Here is a 27,281-nt window from a genome sequence, read left to right as displayed (position 1 = left end):
TACCTAGATGACATTGTGGAAGGGTAGGTAAGAAATATGAAATACAATCTAACACACACAGGAGCCTGTTATTTCTAAATGGTGCTTAAATTATTAAATAGCACTGAGATAACTGGATTGATTAGAATTGAGAATTTTGTTTCCCTGCAATCTTGTGTAGTGAAGGTAGACTCGAGATTATGAACAGCATAATTATAAACACCAAGAAAGATATACTTTCTTTGCACATTTTAGTATAGTCTTAGTAAATCTGCATGAGTGTATAAACATATACAAACATAATTGTAGAAAATAAATCAAAACATTAACAGTGCTTATTTTGGGGTAGGTGGGTGGTATATGGATTTTGTATTTAATTAATGAATTTTTTCAGTATTGCCCAAATGTCCCCCAATGAACATGTTACTTTTGCAACAATAAATAAATCAATTTTTAAACATGAGACACTCTGAAACTTTTATTCATTTTATTTTGCAGTGAAAGAACATGAAATATCTTTTCAAAATGGTAAAGTGATCACTTTCAATGAATGATTTAGTAGGAAAAGAGAATTATACACTGTAATTATGGCTTACACAATTACACGGAACAATATGTGCAAACTTTTGAAAATACTATGACTAACACTTCACTGATAAACAATAACCTCAATATAACTAAGTTTCATTATTTATCACAGTTACATAAAATACAAGAGCCTATGAACAAGCTGTTATTAACAATAAATGTAGTTTTGCCTGAAATTCTTATCTATATGCAGGCCTCTTAAGCATTCAAGTTTTAAATTCTACTGCATTGTTATTGCAAAATGAAGCAGGCACAACAAAATTAAATCCACTAGCTAAAGGACTAAGTAAACAAAAATAGAAAAAGAAAAACAACAGCAAAAACCCTTGGGTTGCTTCCCAAGATTTTTTTTTCCAAACAAATATTGATCTCACTTAGCATTTCTGATAGTTTCATAGCCACAGATGAATAGCTACATGACAAAAAGACTTCAGAAGGATGAAGCTACACAACACTATACTAGTGTTTTAAATTATTTACCACAGTGTACGTTTCTTGAAAACATTCTACTACTAAAATGCAAATTAATTATTTTTTTAACTTTTCTTATATTTTTGAAACATATGTTTTAACTGACACTACAAGAAAAGTACAGAATACAAGACTTCTTATACCTTGAGTAACTGTATCTAGGGCAGTTAATTTCAGGGCCATATGTACTCTGCTCTAACGATCAATGTCTTCTACTAATGTCTCAAGGTTTTTGCAACAAGCTTTAACTTCCTCAATTGCAGCCATCCAATTATCATAAATAATTTTGTCATAAATTGCATCATTAACTTCTCTAACTACCCCCTCCTGCTGAGATTCAAGTGCATCACCTGAGAAAAATAATACTGATCTTGGAATTATGTAAGTACGTAAATTGTGACCAAGTAAAAAATCATCATTTCCATCCCTTCCATTTGAGGTGATTCCATGAGGAGAGAAAAAATTGAAAAATGAATCCTTGGGAAAATCTTCAGTTACAGTTCGGATTGTTCCCCAGATTCGATGTTTCTGTTTCTTCTTGATGGTTTTCAAAGTGACATTCTTTCCTTCATTCCAATCTATCTCACAGCCTGTGGAATACTCAATCGCAGTTCCCCTATAGGGATGGGGATCATAATATGCTAGCTTTGACTTCAGCACATAGGTCTTTGTCAACAACTCATTTTTGAAATATTCATTGGGTTTGAAGTGAAATTCTAGTGTGAAACTGAGGGGCTCGCCAGGATCTGAAAGCTTAACTTTAATATCTGTCAGGAGCTTCAGAATAGGCTCATCATATTTCTTAATCAAAGGAGTGAGTGTATCAACATTTTTTAAAACAGTCAGCCAAAAATCAGGAATTCCCTTAGGATCCTCCTCTTCTTTATTCTCTTCTCCGGTAGCCTCAATGTCATCCTCCTCCTCTTCCTCCTCCTCCTCCTCCTCCTCAACAGCATAATCATAATAATAGTCCTCATAACCATCGTCCTCATCCACATACTCATGTACCATACCCTCCTCATTACCATACATCTCTTCATCACACATTTCCTCATCATCATAGTCCTCAGAGTCTGATTTATATTCACATTCCTCTTCTGTAGGTTCATAGATTGCATTGATGATCTGACGTCTTTTTTCCAGTAAGGGTTGGTACATTTCAGCAAACTTTCTTTCAATGTCATGAAATTCCCTCAGGAATTTGGATTCTAAATTGGCCGCTCTAGTTTGAAGCTTTTTCAGGGCTAACACACGGTACTTAACTTTCACAGGTAGACTTTCAACAAAGTCTGTATCTAAAACATAACCGATAAGTCCTTTTGGACGGTCTGGGTCTGAGTCCTTATCAGTATCTCCACCTTTTTTCCCATCTTCCCCGGACCCAGCAGCAGTATCTTCACCATTTTCCCCTTCTTCCCCGAGCCCAGCTGCGGCTTCTTCACCGCACTTCCCATCATCTCCAAGCCCAGCAGCGGCATCTTCACCGCGCTCCGGATGTTCCCCGGGCCCTTCCACCATTATCTGATTACCAGCCTCTTGTTGACTGGATTCTGACAGCTCCTTGTGGTTCGCTGACTCGGCCATTTTTTCAAAGGACCGTACACGCCTAAGGTGGCTACCACAGAGATCGGGAGACCAAACCTCTGCAGGAAAAGACTCACCGAAATATCAGAAGCGGCGGTGGTCGGACCTAGCAGTGGCGTCCGGACTGAGGGAACGACGATCAAGGCTGCCTCGGGGATAAAAGGTGGTGCTGAGGTTTTGAGAATCGGATTGAAGCAGTGGCGGCCTGGGCTGGGTGCAGAGGGCGGCGACGGCTGCGCTGACCGATCCTGCAGGAGAGAGCCAGAGACTGCAGAGAGCCGCAGTGGGCAGACCTCCTCCGCAAGCAGCTACTGCTGCAAGAAAAAAACGGTGCCGCAGTATGATTACGCAGCTGTCACTTGCCTAAAATTTCTTGGTGCAAATAGATTGCTGCGTCACCTCCTTCCCTCCCACAACTCTGCTCTAATCTCATTTGCTGCACTGTAGTGACTGACAAACCCAGAGCCAGTAAATTATTAGATCTATCAAGTTTTCAACTCTGCTCACCTTCCCAGACTCTCTAATATGGCTGATTCATCCACCTCCTCCTCGTCCTCTAGCCCGTCTCCCGTGGAGTTTTCTGGAATCCCATAGCGTTTATTAGTTCATTTCATCTAACTTTTAACCGATATTATACATTTATGCTTTCCAGAGAGCTCAGAGAAAATGTAACTAAAATGTCGAACAATGAGAGAGGACAAGGCACCCACCCATCCTAAATCAATCTCTTTGATTTTAGATCGGGGATCTGGGGAGGGGAGAGATGGATGGTGGAAGAGCTGATAAACAAACGCTTCAAAGATTAAAAACACCAGGAATTAGCATTGATGGTCTTTAGGTGGTGTGTCAGTTATTTAAATATTCTATATTATGTTTGTCTGTATTTTTCACAACCTATACGATTTTAGATTGAAAAATTCTCGAAACATTTCCTGTGAGGGGAGGAGGAGGAAGTCCGATGGCAGTGGGGGCGAATGAGGGCCTGTTATGAAAAACCAGTATGGTGTATACAACTATGTGACAAGTAAACATACCAGACAATTCACCACAATTAACCAGCTGCTTGGCTTATAAATAACCCCAGTTCCAATAGTGACTTTCTGCTTCTCCTTAATGCTGGCTTTAATAACCTTTAGAAATATGCATATATATAAAAGCCAAAATGGAAAGTTATATTTATTCTTAGAAATCATAACATTTGCTTGATGTTTTTGAGTTAATTGGAAATAATCTAAATCTCAGCATTAAAGAAATGGTTAAACTATTTGATAAGGCATTCATAGGGTGGAATGCTTTGCAGTAATTAAAATTTCCTCTCTATAGTAATCATTGGTGAGGTTTATTTTGTTCATATTTCTAATTTGGATCATTTATTAATTGAACAATTTTTAAAAATTTTAAGTGACTATTATTTTTCAGATTTAAAGAAAAATTTGTTACTATCACAGATATTAAAACTGTTTACATACTGTTGTATTTATTTCTAGATTCTGTCAGTTTGTAGATAAATTTTTCCTTTTACTTATTTTATTCCTGTGTACTACATATCATTACAGTATTTACAAAATTAAATTTTGAGACTCATATCTCAGTGTGGTGATTCCACAGTTATGAGTCCCATCCACTCTAAGTTTCCCTTTTCTATTTCTGTAGTTGCAATATTCCTTGTAGTTTTCAGATAATAAATACTATTTATGCTCATTTTAGAAAATTTGGAAAATGAGATAATTTTTAGAGTACCACAGAAATCACTAGAAGCCTCACAACCCATAGAGCACCAATGTGGACATTTTGGTACTTTTCTTTCTAATTTGCTTATATATATATATATGTTTGTGTTTAGGCTGGAGGTTTTGAAAAATAAAATTGGAATAAATGGTTTTACAAACTTTTCCCTCTTGTTAGTATATTGCAATATTTTTAAGCACTCTCCAAAATGTGATACATTATTTAAAATAAAATGTATTGTTATTTAAATATATTATACAGTTAAACTATTAGAAAGGACAAAGAGAAAGTATTTTTATCTACTTTTAAGAATGAAGAGTCCTCAGAGTCATACAGGCATTCACAGAAACCACAAGGGAAATGCTCTGTTTTGTTACATAAAACAAAAAAGATGTGACTGCAAAGGCATAGACAACAAAAGAGAACATAGATAAATTGGACTTTTTCAAAATTAGAAGTTTTTGTGCATCAAAAAATATTATCAACAGCTTTAAGAGACAATTTTTTGGAGAAAATATTTGCAAATCATATATATGATAATAAGAGATTAATATCTAAAATATATAAAGGACTTCTACAAATCAATAACCAAGAAAAGGAAAACACACCAATTCAAAAATGACCAAAGGATTTGAATAAAGATTTCTACAAAGAAGAGAAACAAGTGGCCAGTAATGACGTCAAAATATGCTCAACATCACTAATTAGGGAAATGCAATTCAAAACCACAGTTACATACTACATTCATTAGGATAGCTATCATTAGAAAACACACACACACAGAGAAAATAAGTGTTGATGAAGACATGGAAAATTGAAACTCTTGTGCATTGCTGAGAATTGTAAAATGGTACAGCCATAATGGAAAACAGTATGACAGTTCCTCAAAACATTAAACGTAGAATTACCATATAATTCAGCAATTCCACTTCTGGGTATATACCCAAAAAGTTGAAGGCAGGGTCTCAAACAAGTATTTGTGTATCCCTGTTCATAGCAGCATTATTCACAATAAACAAAAGTTAGAAACAGCCCAAAAGCCCATTGATGGATGAATGGATAAATAAAATGTAATATATATGTGTAAATATATAACATTTTTCATTATATATAATATGTATAACATATATGCATAATATATATAATGTGTATTATGTAAATATATTATATCTATAATGAAAGGAATTTTTAAGCTTTAAAAGGAATGCAATTTTGACACATACAACAAGGTTGAACCTTGAAAACATTAAGTGAAAATGCCAGATAAAAAAGAACAAATATTGTATGATTCTACTTAAATTAGGTATCTAGAGCAGTCACATTCACAGAGACAGAAAGTAGAAATATGGTTTTCAGAGACTTCGGGTAGGGAGGAAAGGAAGTTATTGTTTAATGTGTATGGAGTTTCAGTTCAAGAAAAAGAAAATATTCTGGAGATATATGGTGATGATAGTTCACATCAGTGTAATTGTACTTAATGCTCCTGAACTGCAGACTTAAAAACAGGTAAAATGGTAACTATTATGTTATGTATGTTTTATCATAATATAAAGTGTAGAGAAAAATATTTTTAAAAACCGTATTCAACATAGTACTGGAAGTCCTACCCAGAGCAATTCTGCAAGAGAAAGAAATAAAGGACATACATATTGGAAAAAAAAGTTGCTAATTTATATCTTTGTTCACAGAAGACCTTATCTTACATTTAGAAGAACCTAAAGACTCCACAAAAAACTGTTAGAACTAACAAACAAATTAAGCAAAGTTGCATGAAGCAAAATCAACATACATAAATTAGTAGCATTTCTGTACGCCAGCAGCAGGCAATTTAAAAAAATCAAGACAACAATACCATTTACAATAGCTACAAGAAAATAATACAACATCTAGGAATAAATTTAACCAAAGAAGTGAAAGATCTGTGCAATAAAAATTATAAAAACACTAATGAAAGAGATGAAGAGAACCCCAAAATGGAAAGATATTCCATGCTTATGGATTAGAAGAATCAATATTGTTAAAATGTTTATAGGACCCAAAGAAATCTACATATTCAATGCAATCTCTATCAAAATACCAATGACATTCTTCACAAAAACAGAAAAAAGTATCCTAAAACTTTTATGAAACTACAAAAGATCCCAAATAGCCAAAATGATCCTGAGCAAAAAGAACAAAGCTGGAGGCATCACATTACCTGATGACAAAATGTACTGCAAAGCTGCATGGTACTGTCATAAATATAGACACAACAAACCAATGGAACAGAATAGAGAACCCAGAAATAAATCCACACTTTTACAGCCAACTCATTTGCAACAAAGGCACCAAAAACATACATTAGGGAAAGGACAGACTCTTCAATAAATGATGCTGGGAAAGCTGGATATTTGTATGAGAAAGAATAAAACTGGACCCCTATCTCTCACCATATACAGAAATCAAATAAAAAGGAACTAAAGACTTAAATGTAAGACCTGAAACTATGAAACTACTAGACAAAACTGAGAAGAGGCTTTAGGACATTGGTCTGAGCAAAGATTTTCTTTTCTTTTTTTTTTTTTTTTGAGACGGAGTCTTGCTCTGTAGCCCAGGCTGGAGCGCAGTGGCGGGATCTCAGCTCACTGCAAGCTCCGCCTCCCGGGTTTACGCCATTCTCCTGCCTCAGCCTCCCGAATAGCTGGGACTACAGGCGCCCACCACCTCGTCCGGCTAGTTTTTTGTATTTTTTTAGTAGAGACGCGGCTTCACCGTGTTAGCCAGGATGGTCTCGATCTCCTGACCTCGTGATCCGCCCGTCTCGGCCTCCCAAAGTGCTGGGATTACAGGCTTGAGCCACCGCGCCCAGCCCAAAGATTTTCTTTTTAAGCCCTGGAAAGCACAGGCAACAAAAGCAAAAGTAGACATATGGGAACACATTAAGCTAAAAAGCTTCTTCACAGCAAAGAAAACAAACAATAGGGTAAAGAGAAAACTTACAGAATGGGAAAAATATTTTCAAAATATCCATCTGACAAGGGAGTGTAATAACCAGAATATATAAGAAACTCAAACAACTCAATAGAAAAAAACACAAATAATTTGATTAAAAAATAGCAAAAAAAATGAATACACATTTCTCAAAAGAAGATACATGAATGAATGGCCAGAGTATATGAAAAAAATGCTCAATATTTCTAGTCATCAGGGAAATGCAAATCAAAACCACAATGAGATATAATCTCATCCCAGTTAAAATAACTATTATCAAAAAATACATAAATAACAAACGCTGGCAAGGATGCAAAGAAAAGGAAACTCATATACCCTGTTGAAGGGAATGTAAATTAGTACAGCCACTATGGAAAACAGTATGAACATTTCTCAAAAAGCTTAAAATAGAACTACCATATGGTCCAGCAATCCTACTGCTGGGTACATGTCCAAAAGAAAGAATATCTGTATATTGAAAAGATCTCTGCATTCTCATGTTTATTGTAGCACTATTAATGAGACCCAAGATATGGAATCAACCCATGTCCATCAGTAAAAGATAAAGAAAATATGACACATGCACACAAAGGAATATAATTCAGCTATAAAAAGAATGAAATTCTGTCATTTGCAACAACAGGGGAGGAACTGCAGAACATTACGTTAAGTGAAATAAGCCAGGCACAGTAAGATGAGTATCACATGTTCTCAGTAATATGTGGGAACTAAAAAACTCATCTCATGCATGTAGCGAATAGAATAGTGATTATCAGGCTGGGAAGGGTAGAGTGGAGGGAAATGTTAATTAATGGGTACCAAAATACAGTTAGATAGAAGGAATTAGTTCTAGTGTTCAACCACACAATAGGGTGACTACTACTAGTAATTTATTGTATATTTCAATATTGCTATAAAAGAAGATTTTGAATGTTCCCAACACAAAGAAATGATAAATACTTATTATTTATCAGGTGATGGATGTCCTAATTATCCTGATTTTACCAATACACATTTTGGGCATGTATCAAAATATTACATGTATCCCATAGATATTTACAATTACTATGAATCAACAAAAAATTTTTTTAAGAAGAAACCCTGGCCAGATGCAGTGGCTCACACCCATGATTCCAACACTATGGTGGGCCAATGTGAGAGGGGCACTTGAGCCCAGGAGTTTGAAGTCAGCCTGGGAAACATAGTGAGACCTCCATCTATACAAAAAAGTAAAAAATAAAAAATAGCCAGGCATGTTGGTACACACCTGTGGTCCCAGCTACAGTGGAGGCTTAGGTAGGAAGATTGTTTGAGCCCAGGATGCCAAGACTGCAGTGAGCCATGATTGTGCCACTGCACTCCAGCCTGAATGACAGTGAGACCTGTCTCAAAAAAATAAAAAGGTCCCATCAGTATTTGCTTGGCAAAAAATAGATGTTCAGTAAATTTTTAGCAAATGAGTAAATAAATTTAAAAAACCCAAACCAACAAGCAAAAAACATAAATAACATCTTAAGTAAAATGAGACCTAAGAAAAATGGGTGAAATATAGATACCCAAAACACATATATAGATACAAATCTAATAAATGATTAATATATAAAGAAAATTGTCAATGGCTAAAATTAAAATGTCTAACAATTCAAAATTTTGTCAAAGATGTAGAGCAATTTGGACTCTTAGATATTGCTAATGGGAGTGTAAACTGGTATAAAAACTTTAAAAATTGCTGGCAGTATCTACTAAATCTAAACACATGCCTCCCCTAGGATGCAGCAATGACCTGCTTATGTAAATACACAAAAAGGCTTGTACAATAATGTTCATGTCAGTTTTATTTGCTTTTAAAATAATTCTACTTGGGCTTATTTTGTGTATCATGTAATGCACCCATTTCAAGTGCATGAATGAATGATTTTTAAAATTATATTTACCAATTGCGGGCAGAGCAAGATGGCTAAATAGAACTCCCAGCAATCATTTCTCCCATGGGGACATTAAACTGAATAACTTTCCATGCATAAAATACCTTCATAAGAAGTAAAAAATCAAATGAGATATCAGAGTTTCTGGTTTTAGCATAACAAAAAGAAAAGATGCATTGAAGAGGGAAAGAAGAACAGTCTTGCGTTACTTACACCCCCATCCCAATCCCAGGCAGTGCAGCCCAGAGAGAGAAGCTGTACACCCTAGGGAGGGAGAGAAAAGTGAGTGTGGGATTTTGCTTTGGAACGCAGTGCTGCCTTATCTCATAGTGTCACAGTGGAACACAACACCAGACAGATTTCCACAGGTTCTCCTGGAGAGAGCATTTAAACCAGTTCTGGGCCAGAGGTGAATCTACTGCCCTGGTGGGAGGAGTTAAAGTCCTGGCCCACTTTATGACTGGCTAACTACAGTAGCCTTGGGCCACAAATAAATTTCAGTGGCAACCAGGTGACTAGTGACTGAGATCCTTGGGCAAGCCTAAGTGTGGTTCTGCACTGGTCTTGGAGGCTGTAGACTTGGGATGTGACCCAGCATGACACAAGCGGTGGCAACCAAGGGAGTGCCTGCATCACCTCTCTCCCAACTCCAGACAAGGACAAACATAGACTTAAAATGAAGGGATAGAGATAGAGGGCGGAGCAAGATGGCCGAATAGGAACAGCTCCAGTCTCCAACTCCCAGCGCGAGCGACACAGAAGACCGGTGATTTCTGCATTTTCAACTGAGGTACTGGGGTCATCTCACTAGGGAGTGCCGGACAATCGATGCTGGTCAGCTGCTGCAGCCTGACCAGCGAGAGCTGAAGCAGGGCGAGGCATCGCCTCACCTGGAAGCGCAAGGGGGAAGGGGATCCGTTTTCCTAGCCAGGGGAACTGAGACACACAACACCTGGAAAATCGGGTAACTCCCACCCCAATACTGCGCTGTAAGCATACAGGCACACCAGGAGAATATATCCCAATCCTGGCCGGGAGGGTCCCACGCCCACGAAGCCTCCCTCACTGCTAACACAGCAGTCTGCTGCGATCGATCCACAAGGCAGCAGCGAGGCTGGGGGAGGGGCGCCCGCCATTGCTGAGGCTTAAGTAGGTAAACAAAGCCGCTGGGAAGCTCGAATTGGGTGGAGCTCACAGCAGCTCAAGGAAGCCTGCCTGTCTCTGTAGTCTCCACCTCTGGGGACAGCGCACAGCTGAAGACCAACAGGGGAAGTAGCGGGAGCCGGTGCAGACGCCAACGACTCTGTCTGACAGCTTTGGGGAGAGCCGTGGATCTCCCAACGCGGAGGTTGAGATCTGAGAACGGACAGACTGCCTGCTCAGGTGTGTCTCTGACCCCTGAGTAGCCTAGCTGGGAGAAATCCCCCACTAGGGGCAGTCTGACACCCCACACCTCACAGGGTGGAGTACACCCCTGAGAGGAAACTTCCAAAGGAAGAATCAGACAGGTACACTCGCTGTTCAGCAATATTCTATCTTCGGCAACCTCTGCTGCTGATACCCAGGCAAACAGGGTCTGGAGTGGACCTCAAGCAATCTCCAACAGACCAACAGACAGTCCTTCTGACTGTCAGAAGGAAAACTATCAAACAGGAAGGACACCTATACCAAAACCCCATCAGTACGTCACCACCATCAAAGACCAGAGACAGATAAAACCACAAAGATGGGGAAGAAGCAGGGAAGAAAAGCTGGAAATTCAAAAAATAAGAGCGCATCTCCCCCTGCGAAGGAGCGCAGCCCATCGCCAGCAACGGATCAAAGCTGGTCAGAGAATGACTTGGACGAGAGGAGAGAAGAAGGCTTCAGTCCATCAAACTTATCAGAGCTAAAGGAGGAATTACGTACCCAGCGCAAAGAAACTAAAAATCTTGAAAAAAGAGTGGAAGAATTGACAGCTAGACTAATTAATGCAGAGAAGATCATAAACGAAATGACAGAGATGAAAACCATGACACGAGAAATACGTGACAAATGCACAAGCTTCAGTAACCGACTCGATCAACTGGAAGAAAGGGTATCAGCGATTGAAGATCAAATGAATGAAATGAAGCGAGAAGAGAAACCAAAAGAAAAAAGAAGAAAAAGAAATGAGCAAAGCCTGCAAGAAGTATGGGATTACGTAAAAAGACCAAATCTACGTCTGATTGGGGTGCCTGAAAGTGAGGGGGAAAATGGAACCGAGTTGGAAAACACTCTTCAGGATATCATCCAGGAGAACTTCCCCAACCTAGTAGGGCAGGACAACATTCAAATTCAGGAAATACAGAGAACGCCACAAAGATACTCCTCCAGAAGAGCAACTCCAAGACACATCATTGCCAGATTCACCAAAGTTGAAATGAAGGAAAAAATCTTAAGGGCAGCCAGAGAGAAAGGTCGGGTTACCCACAAAGGGAAGCCCATCAGACTAACAGCAGATCTCTCGGCAGAAACTCTACAAGCCAGAAGAGAGTGGGGGCCAATATTCAACGTTCTTAAAGAAAAGAATTTTAAACCCAGAATATCATATCCAGCCAAACTAGGTTTCATAAGTGAAGGAGAAATAAAATCCTTTACAGATAAGCAAATGCTTAGAGATTTTGTCACCACCAGGCCTGCCTTACAAGAGACCCTGAAGGAAGCCCTAAACATGGAAAGGAACAACCGGTACCAGCCATCACAAAAACATGCCAAAATGTAAAGACCATCGAGGCTAGGAAGAAACTGCATCGACTAACGAGCAAAATAACCAGTTAATATCATAATGGCAGGATCAAGTTCACACATAACAATATTAACCTTAAATGTTAATGGACTAAATGCTCCAATTAAAAGACACAGTCTGGCAAACTGGATAAAGAGTCAAGACCCATCAGTCTGCTGTATTCAGGAGACCCATCTCACATGCAGAGACATACATAGGCTCAAAATAAAGGGATGGAGGAAGATCTACCAAGCAAATGGAGAACAAAAAAAAGCAGGGGTTGCAATCCTTGTCTCTGATAAAACAGACTTTAAACCATCAAAGATCAAAAGAGACAAAGAAGGCCATTACATAATGGTAAAGGGATCAATTCAACAGGAAGAGCTAACTCTCCTAAATATATATGCACCCAATACAGGAGCACCCAGATTCATAAAGCAAGTCCTTAGGGACTTACAAAGAGACTTAGACTCCCATACAATAATAATGGGAGACTTCAACACTCCGCTGTCAACATTAGACAGATCAACGAGACAGAAAGTTAACAAGGATATCCAGGAATTGAACTCATCTCTGCACCAAGCGGACCTAATAGACATCTATAGAACTCTCCACCCCAAATCAACAGAATATACATTCTTCTCAGCACCACATCGCACTTATTCCAAAATTGACCACATAATTGGAAGTAAAGCACTCCTCAGCAAATGTACAAGAACAGAAATTATAACCAACTGTCTCTCAGAACACAGTGCAATCAAACTAGAACTCAGGACTAAGAAACTCAATCAAAACCGCTCACCTACATGGAAACTGAACAACCTGCTCCTGAATGACTACTGGGTACATAACGAAATGAAAGCGGAAATAAAGATGTTCTTTGAAACCAATGAGAACAAAGATACAACATACCAGAATCTCTGGGACACATTTAAAGCAGTGTGTAGAGGGAAATTTATAGCACTAAATGCCCACAAGAGAAAGCAGGAAAGATCTAAAATTGACACTCTAACATCACAATTAAAAGAACTAGAGAGGCAAGAGCAAACACATTCAAAAGCTAGCAGAAGGCAAGAAATGACTAAGATCAGAGCCGAACTGAAGGAGATAGAGACACAAAAAACCCTCCAAAAAATCAATGAATCCAGGAGTTGGTTTTTTGAAAAGATCAAAAAAATTGACAGACCGCTAGCAAGGCTAATAAAGAAGAAAAGAGAGAGGAATCAAATAGATGCAATAAAAAATGATAAAGGGGATATCACCACTGACCCCACAGAAATACAAACTACCATCAGAGAATACTATAAACGCCTCTACGCAAATCAACTAGAAAATCTAGAAGAAATGGATAAATTCCTGGACACTTACACTCTCCCAAGACTAAACCGGGAAGAAGTTGAATCCCTGAATAGACCAATAGCATGCTCTGAAATTGAGGCAACAATTAATAGCCTACCCACCAAAAAAAGTCCAGGACCAGATGGATTCACAGCTGAATTCTACCAGAGGTACAAGGAGGAGCTGGTACCATTCCTTCTGAAACTATTCCAATCAATAGAAAAAGAGGGAATCCTCCCTAACTCATTTTATGAGGCCAACATCATCCTGATACCAAAGCCTGGCAGAGACACATCAAAAAAAGAGAATTTTAGACCAATATCCCTGATGAACATTGATGCAAAAATTCTCAATAAAATACTGGCAAACCGGATTCAGCAGCACATCCAAAAGCTTATCCACCATGATCAAGTGGGCTTCATCCCTGGGATGCAAGGCTGGTTCAACATTCGCAAATCAATAAACGTAATCCAGCATATAAACAGAACCAAAGACAAGAACCACATGATTGTCTCAATAGATGCAGAAAAGGCTTTTGACAAAATTCAACAGCCCTTCATGCTGAAAACGCTCAATAAATTCGGTATTGATGGAACGTACCTCAAAATAATAAGAGCTATTTATGACAAACCCACAGCTAATATCATACTGAATGGGCAAAAACTGGAAAAATTCCCTTTGAAAACTGGCACAAGACAGGGATGCCCTCTCTCACCACTCCTATTCAACATAGTGTTGGAAGTTCTGGCTAGGGCAATCAGGCAAGAGAAAGAAATCAAGGGTATCCAGTTAGGAAAAGAAGAAGTCAAATTGTCCCTGTTTGCAGATGACATGATTGTATATTTAGAAAACCCCATCGTCTCAGCCCAAAATCTCCTTAAGCTGATAAGCAACTTCAGCAAATTCTCAGGATACAAAATTAATGTGCAAAAATCACAAGCATTCTTATACACCAGTAACAGAGAAGCAGAGAGCCAAATCAGGAATGAACTTCCATTCACAATTGCTTCAAAGAGAATAAAATATCTAGGAATCCAGCTTACAAGGGATGTAAAGGACCTCTTCAAGGAGAACTACAAACCACTGCTCAGTGAAATAAAAGAGGACACAAACAAATGGAAGAACATACCATGCTCATGGATAGGAAGAATCAATATCGTGAAAATGGCCATACTCCCCAAGGTTATTTATAGATTCAATGCCATCCCCATCAAGCTACCAATGAGTTTCTTCACAGAATTGGAAAAAACTGCTTTAAAGTTCATATGGAACCAAAAAAGGGCCCGCATTGCCAAGACAATCCTAAGTCAAAAGGACAAAGCTGGAGGCGTCACGCTACCTGACTTCAAACTATACTACAAGGCTACAGTCACCAAAACAGCATGGTACTGGTACCAAAACAGAGATATAGATCAATGGAACAGAACAGAGTCCTCAGAAATAATACCACACATCTACAGCCATCTGATCTTTGACAAACCTGAGAGAAACAAGAAATGGGGAAAGGATTCCCTATTTAATAAATGGTGCTGGGAAAATTGGCTAGCCATAAGTAGAAAGCTGAAACTGGATCCTTTCCTTACCCCTTATACAAAGATTAATTCAAGATGGATTAGAGACTTAAATGTTAGACCTAATACCATAAAAACCCTAGAAGAAAATCTAGGTAGTACCATTCAGGACATAGGCATGGGCAAGGACTTCATGTCTAAAACACCAAAAGCAATGGCAGCAAAAGCAAAAATTGACAAATGGGATCTAATTAAACTAAAGAGCTTCTGCACAGCAAAAGAAACTACCATCAGAGTGAACAGGCAACCTACAGAATGGGAGAAAATTTTTGCAACCTACTCATCTGACAAAGGGCTAATATCCAGAATCTACAAAGAACTCAAACAAATATACGAGAAAAAAACAAACAACCCCATCAAAAAGTGGGGAAAGGATATGAACAGACATTTCTCAAAAGAAGATATTCATACAGCCAACAGACACATGAAAAAATGCTCATCATCACTGGCCATCAGAGAAATGCAAATCAAAACCACAATGAGATACCATCTCACACCAGTTAGAATGGCAATCATTAAGAAGTCAGGAAACAACAGGTGTTGGAGAGGATGTGGAGAAATAGGAACACTTTTACACTGTTGGTGGGATTGTAAACTAGTTCAACCATTATGGAAAACAGTATGGCAATTCCTCAAGGATCTAGAACTAGATGTACCATATGACCCAGCCATCCCACTACTGGGTATATACCCAAAGGATTATAAATTATTCTACTACAAAGACACATGTACACGTATGTTTATTGCGGCACTATTCACAATAGCAAAGACTTGGAATCAACCCAAATGTCCATCTGTGACAGACTGGATTAAGAAAATGTGGCACATATACACCATGGAATACTATGCAGCCATAAAAAAGGATGAGTTTGCGTCCTTTGTAGGGACATGAATGCAGCTGGAAACCATCATTCTTAGCAAACTATCACAAGAACAGAAAACCAAACACCGCATGTTCTCACTCATAGGTGGGAACTGAACAATGAGATCACTTGGACTCGGGAAGGGGAACATCACGCACTGGGGCCTATCATGGGGAGGGGGGAGGGGGGAGGAGGGAGGGTTTGCATTGGGGAGTTATACAAGATATAAATGATGAATTGATGGGTGCTGACGAGTTGATGGGTGCAGCACACCAACATGGCATAAGTATACATATGTAACAAACCTGCACGTTATGCACATGTACCCTAGAACTTAAAGTATAATAAAAAAAAAAAAAAAAAGAAAGAAGGGGGAACCCGAAAAAAAAACAAAAAAAAAACAAAAAAAAAAACAACAAAAAAAAATGAAGGGATAGAAAAAGATACTTTATGCAAATATAAACCATAAAAGAGCAAGAATAGCTCTACTTATATCAGATAAAACAGATTTTAAGTCAAAAACTGTAAAAAGAGAAAAAGAAATTCATTATATTATATAATGATAAAGAGGTCAATTCAGCAAGAGGATATAACAATTGTAAACATACATGTGACCAATACTGTAGCACCCAAACATATAAGCAAATATTAATATATCTAAAGGGAGAGATATATTGCAATACGATAACAGCAGGACACTTCAAAACCTCAGTTTCAATAATGGACCTACCATCCAGACAGATAATCAACAAACATTGGACTTAATCTGCACTATAGACCAAATGAATGTAATAGATATTTACAGAATATTACATTCAATAGCTGCAGAATTCACATTCTTTTTAACAGCACATGAAACAACTTCCAGGATGTACCATATGTTAGGCCACAAAAATTGTCCCATCAAATTTTTAAAAAGTCCAAATCATATCAAGTGTATTTTTCTGATTACAAGGAAATAAAACTAGAACTCAATAACAAGTGGAGCTTTGGAAACTATACAAATACATGGAAATTAAAAACATGCTCCTGAATGACCAATGGGTCAATAAAGAAATTAAGAAGAAAAATTTAAATCTTATTGATACAAATGACAATGGAAATGCAACACACAAAAACCTATGGAATACAATAAAAGCAATACTAAGAGATAGCCTAATAATGCATCTTAAAGAACTAGAAAAGCAAGAACAAACCAAACTCAAAATTTGTAGAAGAAAAAATAATAAAAATCAGAGCAGAAATGACTAAAACTGAGACTAAATTATTTTACCAAGTTGTACAATTAAAACCATGAATCAGTTTTAGAACACTTTCATCATCTCAATATTATCTTTCATAAATAATTACTGTTACACTTCTTACTCATGCTATAGGTACCACTAATTCACTTTTTGTCTTATAGCTTTGCATTTGTGGGTATTTCTTATAAATAAAATTATACAACATGTTATCTTTTTTTTTCACTGACTAATCTGGGACTCTTTTTCATCTTTACTTTTTTTAAAATTATACTTTAATTTCTATGGTACATGTGCAGAATGTGCAGATTTGTTATATAGGTATACATGTGCCATGTTGGCTTGCTGCACCCATCAACTTGTCATTTACATTAGGTATTTCTCCAAATGCTATCTCTCCCACAGCCCCCCAGCCCCCCACAGGCCCCGAGGTGTGATATTCTCTGCCCTGTGTCCATGTGTTCTCAGTGTTCAACTCCTACCTATGAGTGAGAACATCCAGTGTTTGGTTTTCTGTCCTTGTGATAGTTTGCTGAGAATGATGATTTCCACCTTCATCCATGTCCCTGCAAAAGACATGAACCCACCATTTTTTATGGCTGCATAGTATTCCGTGGTGTATATGTGCCACAATTTCTTAATCCAGTCTATCATTGATGGAAATTTTTGTTGGATCCAAGACATTACTATTGGGAATAGTGCCGCAATAAACATACATGTGCATGTGTCTTTATAGTAGTGTGATTTATAAACCTTTGGGTGTATACCCAGTAATGAGATCACTGGGTCAAATGGCATTTCCAGTTACAGATCCTTGAGGAATTGTCACACTGTCTGCTAATTTACACTCCCACGAACAGTGTAAAAGTGTTCCTATTTCTCCACATCCTCTCTAGCATCTATTGTTTCCTGACATTTTAATGATTACCATTATAAGTGGTGTGAGATGGTATCTTGCTGTGGTTTTGATTTGCATTTCTCTAACAGCCAGTGATGATGAGCATTTTTTCATATGTCTGTTGGCTGCATAAATGTCTTCTTTTGAGAAGTGTCTGTTCATATCCTTTGCCCAATTTTTGGTAGGGTTGTTTGTTTTTTCTTGTAAATTTGTTTAAGCTCTTTGTAGATTCTGGATATTAGCCCTTTGTCAGATGGGTAGATTGCAATCATTTTCTCCCATTCTATAGGTTGCCTGTTCACTCTGATGATATTTTCTTTTGCTGTGCAGAAGCTCTTTGATTTAATTAGATCCCATGTGTTGATTTTGGCTTATGTTGCCATTGCTTTTGGTGTTTTAGTCATGAAGTCTTTGCCCATGCCTATGTCCTGAAAGATATTTCCTGGGTTTTCTTCTAGCATTTTTATGGTTTTAGGTCTTAACATTTAAGTATTTAATCCATCTTGAATTAATTTTTGTATAAGGAATAAGGAAGGGATCCAGTTTCAGCTTTCAACATATGGCTAGCCAGTTTTCCCAGCACCATTTATTAAATAGGGAATTCATTCCCCACTGCTTGTTTTTGTCAGGTTTGTCAAAGATCAGATGGTTGTAGATGTGTGATGTTGTTTCTGAGGCTTCTGTTCTGTTTGATTGGTCTATGTATTTGTTTTGGTACCAGTACCATGCAGTTTTGGTTACTGTAGCCTTGTAGTACAGTTTGAAGTCAGGTAGCGTGATGCCTCCAGCTTTGTTCTTTTTGCTTAGGAATGTCTTGGCTATGTGGGTTATTTTTTTGGTTCCATATGAACTTTAAATGGACTGTATGCTCCAATGAAAAGACATAGACTGGCAAATTGGATAAAGAGTCAAGACGCATTTGTGTTCTGTATTCAGGAAACCCATTTTACATGCAGAGACACACATAGGCTCAAAATAAATGGATGGAGGAAGATCTACCAAGAAAATGGAAAGCAAAAAAAAAAAAAAAAAAAAAAAAAAAAAAAAAAAAAAAAGCAAGGGTGGCAATCCTAGTCTCTCATAAAACAGACTTTAAACCAACAAACATCAAAAGAGACAAAGAAGGCCATTACATAATGGCAAAGGGATCAATTCAACAAGAAGAGCTAACTATCCTAAATATATATGCACCCAATACAGGAGCACCTAGATTCATAAAGCAAGTCCTTAGAGACCTACAAAGAGACTTAGACTCCCACACAATAATGGGAGAATTTAACACTCCACTGTCAATATTAGATACATCAATGAGACAGAAGGTTAACAAGGATATCCAGGACTTGAACTCAGCTCTGGACCAAGCAGACCTAATTGCCATCTACAGAACTCTCCACCCCAAATCAGCAAAATATACATTCTCAGCACCAAATCGCTCTTATCCCAAAATTGACCACATCATTGGAAGTAAAACACTTCTCAGCAAATGTAAAAGAACAGAAATCACAACAAACTGTCTCTCAGACCACAGTGCAATCAAATTAGAACTCAGGATTAAGAAACTCACTCAAAACTGCACAACTACATGGAAACTGAGCAAGCTGCTCCTGAATGACTACTAGGCAATTAACAAAATGAAGGTAAGAGAAAGAAATACAAGGTATTCTATTAGGAATAGAGGAAGTAAAATTGTCTCTGTTTGCAGATGACTTGATTGTATATTTAGAAAACCGCATCGTCTCAGCCCCAAATCTCCTTAAGCTGATAAGCAACTTCAGCAAAATCTCAGGATACAAAATCAATGGGCAAAAATCACAAGCATTCCTATACACTAATAACAGACAAATGGAGAGCCAAATCATGAGTGAACTTCCATTTCCAATTACTACGAAGAGAATAAAATACCTAGGAATTCAACTTACAAGGAATGTGAAGGACCTCCTCAAGGAGAACTACAAACCACTGCTCAATGAAATAAAAGAGGACACAAACAAATGGATGAATGTTTCATGCTCATGGATAGGAAGAATGAATATCCAAAAATGGCCATATTGCCCAAGGTAATTTATAGATTCAATGCTATCCCCATCAAGCTACCACTGACTTTCTCCACAGAATTGAAAAAAATAAATACAACATTTTCTCTCATGTGTGTGACTTTGTTCATTGAAAATAAAGATTTTGAGATTTATCTTTGCTGTAGCATGTATCCATAGTAATTTCTTTTATGCTGGATAGCATTGAATTATATGGATATACCGCATTATGTTTATTTTTTCACCAGTTGATGTACATGCAGGCTATTTCTAACTTTGACTACTATGAATTACGTTGGAATAAACATTTGTGTGCAAGTCTTTTTTAATGTTAATCATTCTATTATGTATGAAATGCTATCACATTGTGGTTTAATTTGTATTTCACTTATAACCATCTCTTCACATTTTTATTAGCAATTCATATATATTTGGTATAATGTCTTCAAATCTTTTGCCTATTTTTAATTGGTTTGCCTTTATTATTGAGGTGTAAGAGTTCTATGCATATACTGGATATAAGTCCTTTTCAGTTACACATTTTGCAATATTTTTCACCATAAGGTGCAATGTCTTTTTATGCCTAATGAGAAACTGTTTTTCAGTGCTGAAGTTTTGAATTTTGATGGGATCCATTTTATCATTTTTTATTCAATGGACTGTGTTTTTATGTCATAACTAAGAAATAGCTGCCTAACCAAGACATTAAATATTTTCTCCTATAGATAAATGTGTCAGAGTTTTAAATCCTACATTTAGGAGCCTGGGCAACATAGCAAGGCCTCATCTCTACCAAAAGTAATAAAAAAAAATGCAGGTGTGGTGGTGTGTGCCTGTAGTCCCAGCTACTTGGAAGGCTGAGGCCGGAGGATTACTTCCACCCAGGAAATTGAGCCTTCAGTGAGCTATGATTGTGCCTCTGCACTCCAACCTGGGCAACACAGCAAGACCCTTCTCAAAAAAAATACTTATATTAGGTCTATAATGTATTTTGTGTTAATTTTTTGTGTATTGTGAGAGTTATGAGTCTTGGCTTAGCTTTCTGCATGTGGATATCCCTTTGCTGCAAACAGCTTGTTAAAAAGGTTACCCATTCCTCAATGAATTGTGTTGGTACCCTTATCACAACATCACTTGACTGTTGTAAAAATGGGCCAAGGATGGCCCCTCTGTATTGGCCCCCTTGTTGTTTACTCCTTCACAGCAGGTTGTTAGCTTAAAGCCTGTCTGCACCAAATTCAAATTATTACACATCCAAAATGTTCTAAATGTAGCCGGAATAAGTATATTATTGTCTCTTTTACCTCCTGCCTTTCACTCCACAAAAGTACACCCCACTTCTGTTAGCCTTAGATAACACAAACACTGTAATCGTAAAAGATCCCAAATCACTGCTGCCTTTTGGAGCTTTCTGACCCAGTGACTTCTCACTTTGCAGCTGAACAACGCTGCTTAAAGGCATAAGCTACCTCTCTGAATCACCTGTCTCCTGGAAATTTTTTCACCCACTTCACCTTCTTAATTGAGACCTCATGATGCTTCTCATGGATGCTGTGGTGAGGGATTTACTCTTTCATACAACCCTCTTTAAGCACCATTTAATAAAGTTGTACAATGATGCTGTGTTGTTGTTTTGTGTTTTCCTTGGTCAGCCCCAACATCTTCAAACTTACCACAGCTATAAATAAAAGAATCTATTTCTAGAATTTGAACTCAGTTTCATTAATCTATAATGTCTAACCTTATGAAAGTACCATACCATCTTGACTACCATAGCTTGATAGTTTCTTTAAAAAAATTGGAAAGTGAAAGCCCTCCATCATTTTGCTTCTTCTTTTTTCAAAATAGTTTTGGCTACTCTGAGTCTCTTGAATTTCTATACAAATTTTATAATAAGATTGTCAATTTCTGCAAAGAAAACACCTCTTTGAATTTTAAAAGAGAATACATTGAATCACTAGATCAATTTGGGGAGAATTGGCATTTTAACAGTATCAAGTCTTCCAATGCATAAACAAATTCTTTTCATTTATTTTTCTTTAATTTCTCAAAGGCTTATTTCACTTACTACAATGTCCTACAGTTCCATTCTTGTTGCTGCAAATGACAGAATTTCATTCTTTTCTATGACTGAATAATATTCCATTGTGTATATGTATCACATCTTTTTCCATTCACTTACAGATGAACATTTAGGTTGCTTCCATGTCTTGGCTAATACTGCAATGAACATGAGTGTGCAGATACCTCTTTAAGATCCTGCTTTCTATTTTTTGTTTGTTTGTTTGTTTTGCAAAGGGATGTGTTTAATAGAATCTTCAGACAGATTTCCCACCTTTCTACACCACCTCTTCCTTTCCCTTCAGGCTTATTCAAGCTTTCATTCCACATATAAGTAACAGATTAAATATCTTAAAAGATACAGCACAATTGATATTGAAGAATAAATAGTCTACTCTTTTTTAAAAGTATTAAGCATTGGAATTCCTCTGACCCATGCAATAAAGCAAGTTTTATATACCTTCTTGTGACTTATTTGTAACGTTTTCTTATATAAATCTAAATATTTTACAGTCAAGTTTTTTTCCTCCAAACGTAAATTTGAGTGAAACAGACATCCAACCTGTGAACTTGTTTCTTCACTAAAGTATAAATGCTATCCAATATTAAGAGTAAATGTCAAGACAGCTGAATAGGGACAGCTCCAGTCTGCAGTTCCCAGCATGATCAATGCAGAAGATGGGTGATTTCTGCATTTTCAGCTGAGATACCTGGTTTATCTCATTGGAATGGGTTGGACAGTGGGTGAAGCCCATGTAAGGTGAGCTGATGTAGGTTGGGGCATTGCCTCACCCAGGAAGTGCAAGGGGTCAGGGGATTTCCCTTTCCTAGCCAAGGGAAGTCGTGCCTTCACTGAAGATGGTACCTGGAAAAATGAGACACTCCCACCCAAATACTGCACTTTCCAATGGTCTTAGCAAATGGCACATCAGGAGATGACATCCCACGCCTGGCTTGGTGGGTCCCATGACCATGGAGCCTTGCTCACTGCTAGTGCAACAAGGTGAGATCAACCTGTGAGGCAGCAGCCTGGCAGGGGGAGAGGTGTCCACCAGAGCTGAGACTTGAGTAGGTAAACAAAGTGACCAGGAAGTTTGAATTGGGTGGAGCCCATCTCAGCTCAGCCATGCCAGCTGCCTCTGTAGACCCCACCTCTGGGGGCAGGGCATAGCTGAACAAAAGGCAGCAGAAACTTCTGCAGACATAAATATTGCTGTCTGACATCTCTGAAGAGAGCAGTGGTTCTCTCAGCATGGTGTTTGAGCTCGGAGGATGGACAGACTGCCTCCTCAAGTGGGTCCCTGACCCCTGTGTAGCCTAACTGGGAGACACCTCCTAGAAGGGGCCAACTGAAACCTCATACAGATGGGTGCCCCTCTGGGACAAACTTCCAGAGGAAGGATCAGACAGCAATATTTGCTGTTCTGCAATATTTGCTATTCTGCGGCCTCCACTGGTGAAACCCAGGCAAACAGGGTCTGGAGTGGACCTCCAGCGAACTCCAACAGACCTGCAGCTGAGGGACCTAACTCTTAGAATGAAACTAACAAAGAGAAAGGAATAGCATCAACATCAACAAAAAGGACATTCACACCAATACCCTATCTGTAGGTCACCAACATTAAAGACCAAAGTTAGGTAAAACCACAAAGATGGTGAGAAACCAGAGCAGAAAAGCTGAAAAATCTAAAAGCCAGATCACCTCTTCTCTTCCAAAGGATTGCAGCTCCTCACCAGCAATGGAACAAAACTGGACAGAGAATGAATTTGATGAGCTGACAGAAGTAGTCTTCAGAAGGTCGGTAATAACGAACTTCTCTGAGCTAAAGGAGGATGTTCAAACCCATCGAAAGGAAGCTAAAAACCTTGAAAAATGATTACATGAATGACTAACTAGAATAAAAAGTGCAGAGAAGACATTAAATGACCTGATGGAGCTGAAAACCATGGCATGAGAACTATGCGACACATGCACAAGCTTCAGTAGCTGTTTCAATCAAATGGAAGAAAGGGTATCAGTGAATGAAGATCAAATTAAGGAAATAAAGTGAGAAGTTTAGAGAAAAAAGAGAAAAAGAAACAAATAAAGCCTCCAAGAAATACAGGACTATGTGAAAAGACCAAATCTACATTTGATTGGTGTACCTGAAAGTGGCAGGGAGAAAGGAACCAAGTTGGAAAACACTATTCAGGATATTATCCAGGAGAAGTTCCCCAACCTAGCAAGGCAAGTCAACATTCAAATTCAGGAAATAGAGAGAACACCACAAAGATACTCTTCAAGAAGAGCAACCCCAAGACACATAATTGTATTTTGTCACCACCAGGCCTGCCTTACAAGAGCTCCTGAAGAAAGCCCTAAATATGGAAAGGAACAACCAGTACTGGCCACTGCAAAAACATGCCAAATTGTAAAGACCATCAATGCTAGGAAGAAACTGCATCAACTAATGGGCAAAATAACCAGCTAACATCATAATGACAGGATCAAATTCACACATAACAATATTTACCTTAAATGTAAATGGTATAAATGCTCCAATTAAAAGATGCAGACTGGCAAATTGCATAAAGAGTCAAGACCCCTGTAGGGACATGGATGCAGCTGGAAACCATCATTCTCAGCAACTATCACAAGAACAGAAAACCAAACACCGCATGTTCTCACACAAGGGTGGGAATTGAACAATGAGATCACCTGGACATGGGAAGGGGAACATCACACACCGGGTCCTATTGTGGGGAGGGGTGAGGGGGTAGGGATATCATTAGGAGATATACCTAATGTAAATGACGAGTTAATGGGTGCAGCACACCAACATGGCACATGTATACATATGTAACAAACCTGCACGTTGTGCACATGCACCCTAGAACTTAAAGTATAATAATAATAGAAAAATAAAACACTGAGTAGTTTGGCTAGAGCATAATAATTGGATTTTCTGGCTTTCAAAAATTTGGATTGTAATGAGAAAACCTTTGTGCTATTTTTACAATTTTCAGTACAAATAAATGTGTGTATTGAGAAACAATAAAAAAAGGAAAAAAAAAGAGTCAAGACCCATCACTGTACTATATTCAGGAGACCCATCTCACATGCAGAGACACACATAGGCTCAAAATAAATGGATGGAGGAAGATCTACCAAGAAAATGGAAAGAAAAAAAAAAAAAAAAAAAAAAAAAAAAAAAAAAAAAAGCAGGGGTGGCAATCCTAGTCTCTCATAAAACAGACTTTAAACCAACAAACATCAAAAGAGAAAAAGAAGGCCATTACATAATGGTAAAGGGATCTATTCAACAAAAAGAGCTAACTATCCTAAATATACAAATATATATGCACCCAATACAGGAGCATCCAGATTCAGAAAGCAAGTCCTTAGAGACCTACAAAGAGACTTAGACTCCCGCACAATAATAATGGGAGACTTTAACCTCTGTCAATATTAGACAGATCAACGAGACAGAAAGTTAACAAGGATATCCAGGACTTGAACTCAGCTCTGGACCAAGTAGACCTAATAGCTATCTACAGAACTCTCCACCCCAAATCAAGAGAATATACATTCTTCTCAGCACCAAATCACACTTATTCCAAAATTGACCAGATAGTTGGAAGTAAAGCACTCCTCAGCAAATGGAAAAGAAGAGAAATCACATCAAACTGTCTCTCAGACCACAGTGCAAACAAATTAGAACTCAGGATTAAGGAACTCATTCAAAACCGCTCAACTACACGGAAACCAAGCAACCTGCTCCTGAATGACTACTGGGTAAATAACAAAATGAAGGCAGAAATAAAGATGTTCTTGGAAACCAATGAGAACAAAGACACAATGTACCAGAATCTCTGGGACACATTTAAAGCAGTGTGTAGAGGGAAATTTATAACACTAAATGCCCACAAGAGAAAGCAGAAAAGATCCAAAATGACAACCTAACATCCCAATTAAAAGAACTAGAGAATCAAGCACAAACAAATTCAAAAGCTATCAGAAGACATGAAATAACTAAGATCAGGGCAGAACTGAAGTACACAGAAACACGAAAAAGCCTTCAAAAAATCAATGAATCCAGGAGCTGATTTTTTGAAAAGATCAAGAAAATTGATAGACCACTAGCAATACTAATAAGAAGAAATGAGAGAAGAATCAGATAGACGTAATAAAAAGTGATAAAGGCGATATCACCACTGATCCCACAGAAATACAAACTACCATCAGAGAATACTACAAACAACTCTACAAAAATAAACTAGAAAATCTAGAAGAAATGGATAAATTCCTGGACACATACACCCTCCCAAGATGAAACCAAGAAGAAGTTGAATATCTAAATAGACCAGTAACAGGCTCTTAAATTGAGGCAATAATTAACAGCCTACCAACAGAAAAAGTCCAGGACCAGATGGATTCACAGATGAATTCTATCAGAGGTACAAAGAGGAGCTGGTACCATTCCTTCTGAAACTATTCCAATCAATAGAAAAAAGGGAATCCTCCCTAACTCATTTTATGAGGCCAGATCATCCTGATGCCAAAGCCTGGCAGAGACACAACAAAAAAAGAGAAGTTTAGAAGAATATCCCTGATGAACATCGACGTGAAAATCCTCAGTAAAATACTGGCAAACTAAATCCAGCAGCACATCAAAAAGCTTATCCACCACAATCAAGTGGGCTTCATCCCTGGGATGCAAGGCTGGTTCAACATACACAAATCAATAAACATAATCCATCACATAAACAGAACCAATGAAAAAAACCACATGATTATCTCAATAGATGCAGAAAAGGCCTTTGACAAAATTCAACAGCACTTCATGCTAAAAACTCTCAATAAACTAGGTATTGATGGAATGTATCTCAAAATAATAAGAGCTATTTATGACAAACCCACAGCCAATATCATATTGAATGGGCAAAAACTGGAAGCATTCCCTTTGAAAACTGGCACAAGATAGGGATGCCTTCTCTCACCACTCCTATTCAACAGTGTTGGAAGTTTTGACCAGGGTAATCAGTCAAGAGAAAGAAATAAAGGGTATTCAATTAGGAGGAAGTCAAATTGTCACTGTTTTCAGATTACATGATTATATATTTAGAAAACCCCATCATCTCAGCCCAAAATGTCCTTAAGCTGATAAGCAACTTCAGCAAAGTCTCAGGATATAAAATCAATGTGAAAAATCACAAGCATTCTTATACACCAATAATAGACAAACAGAGAGCCAAATCATGAGTGAACTCCCATTCACAATTGCTTCAAAGAGAATAAAATACCT

General features: G+C 37.9%; 1 protein-coding gene across 1 annotated transcript; it reads right to left on the bottom strand.

Moving 5' to 3' along the window:
- Positions 1-429: 429 nt before the first annotated feature.
- NAP1L2 (nucleosome assembly protein 1 like 2) lies at positions 430-3,008 on the bottom strand. Its single transcript, XM_010358440.2, has one exon. It carries the CDS (start codon positions 2,620-2,622, stop codon positions 1,234-1,236), a length of 1,389 nt encoding a protein of 462 aa, XP_010356742.1. The 5' UTR covers positions 2,623-3,008; the 3' UTR covers positions 430-1,233.
- Positions 3,009-27,281: the final 24,273 nt, after the last annotated feature.

The sequence above is a fragment of the Rhinopithecus roxellana genome, chromosome 7 (assembly GCF_007565055.1).
Source record: "Rhinopithecus roxellana isolate Shanxi Qingling chromosome 7, ASM756505v1, whole genome shotgun sequence".
In the NCBI taxonomy this organism is placed as follows: domain Eukaryota; kingdom Metazoa; phylum Chordata; class Mammalia; order Primates; family Cercopithecidae; genus Rhinopithecus; species Rhinopithecus roxellana.
This window is presented reverse-complemented; position numbering and strand designations above follow the sequence as displayed.

Coding starts and splice junctions, on each gene's coding strand:
- NAP1L2 (XM_010358440.2), bottom strand. CDS start 2,622: ATGGCCGAGTCAGCGAACCACAAGGAGCTGTCAGAATCCAGTCAACAA.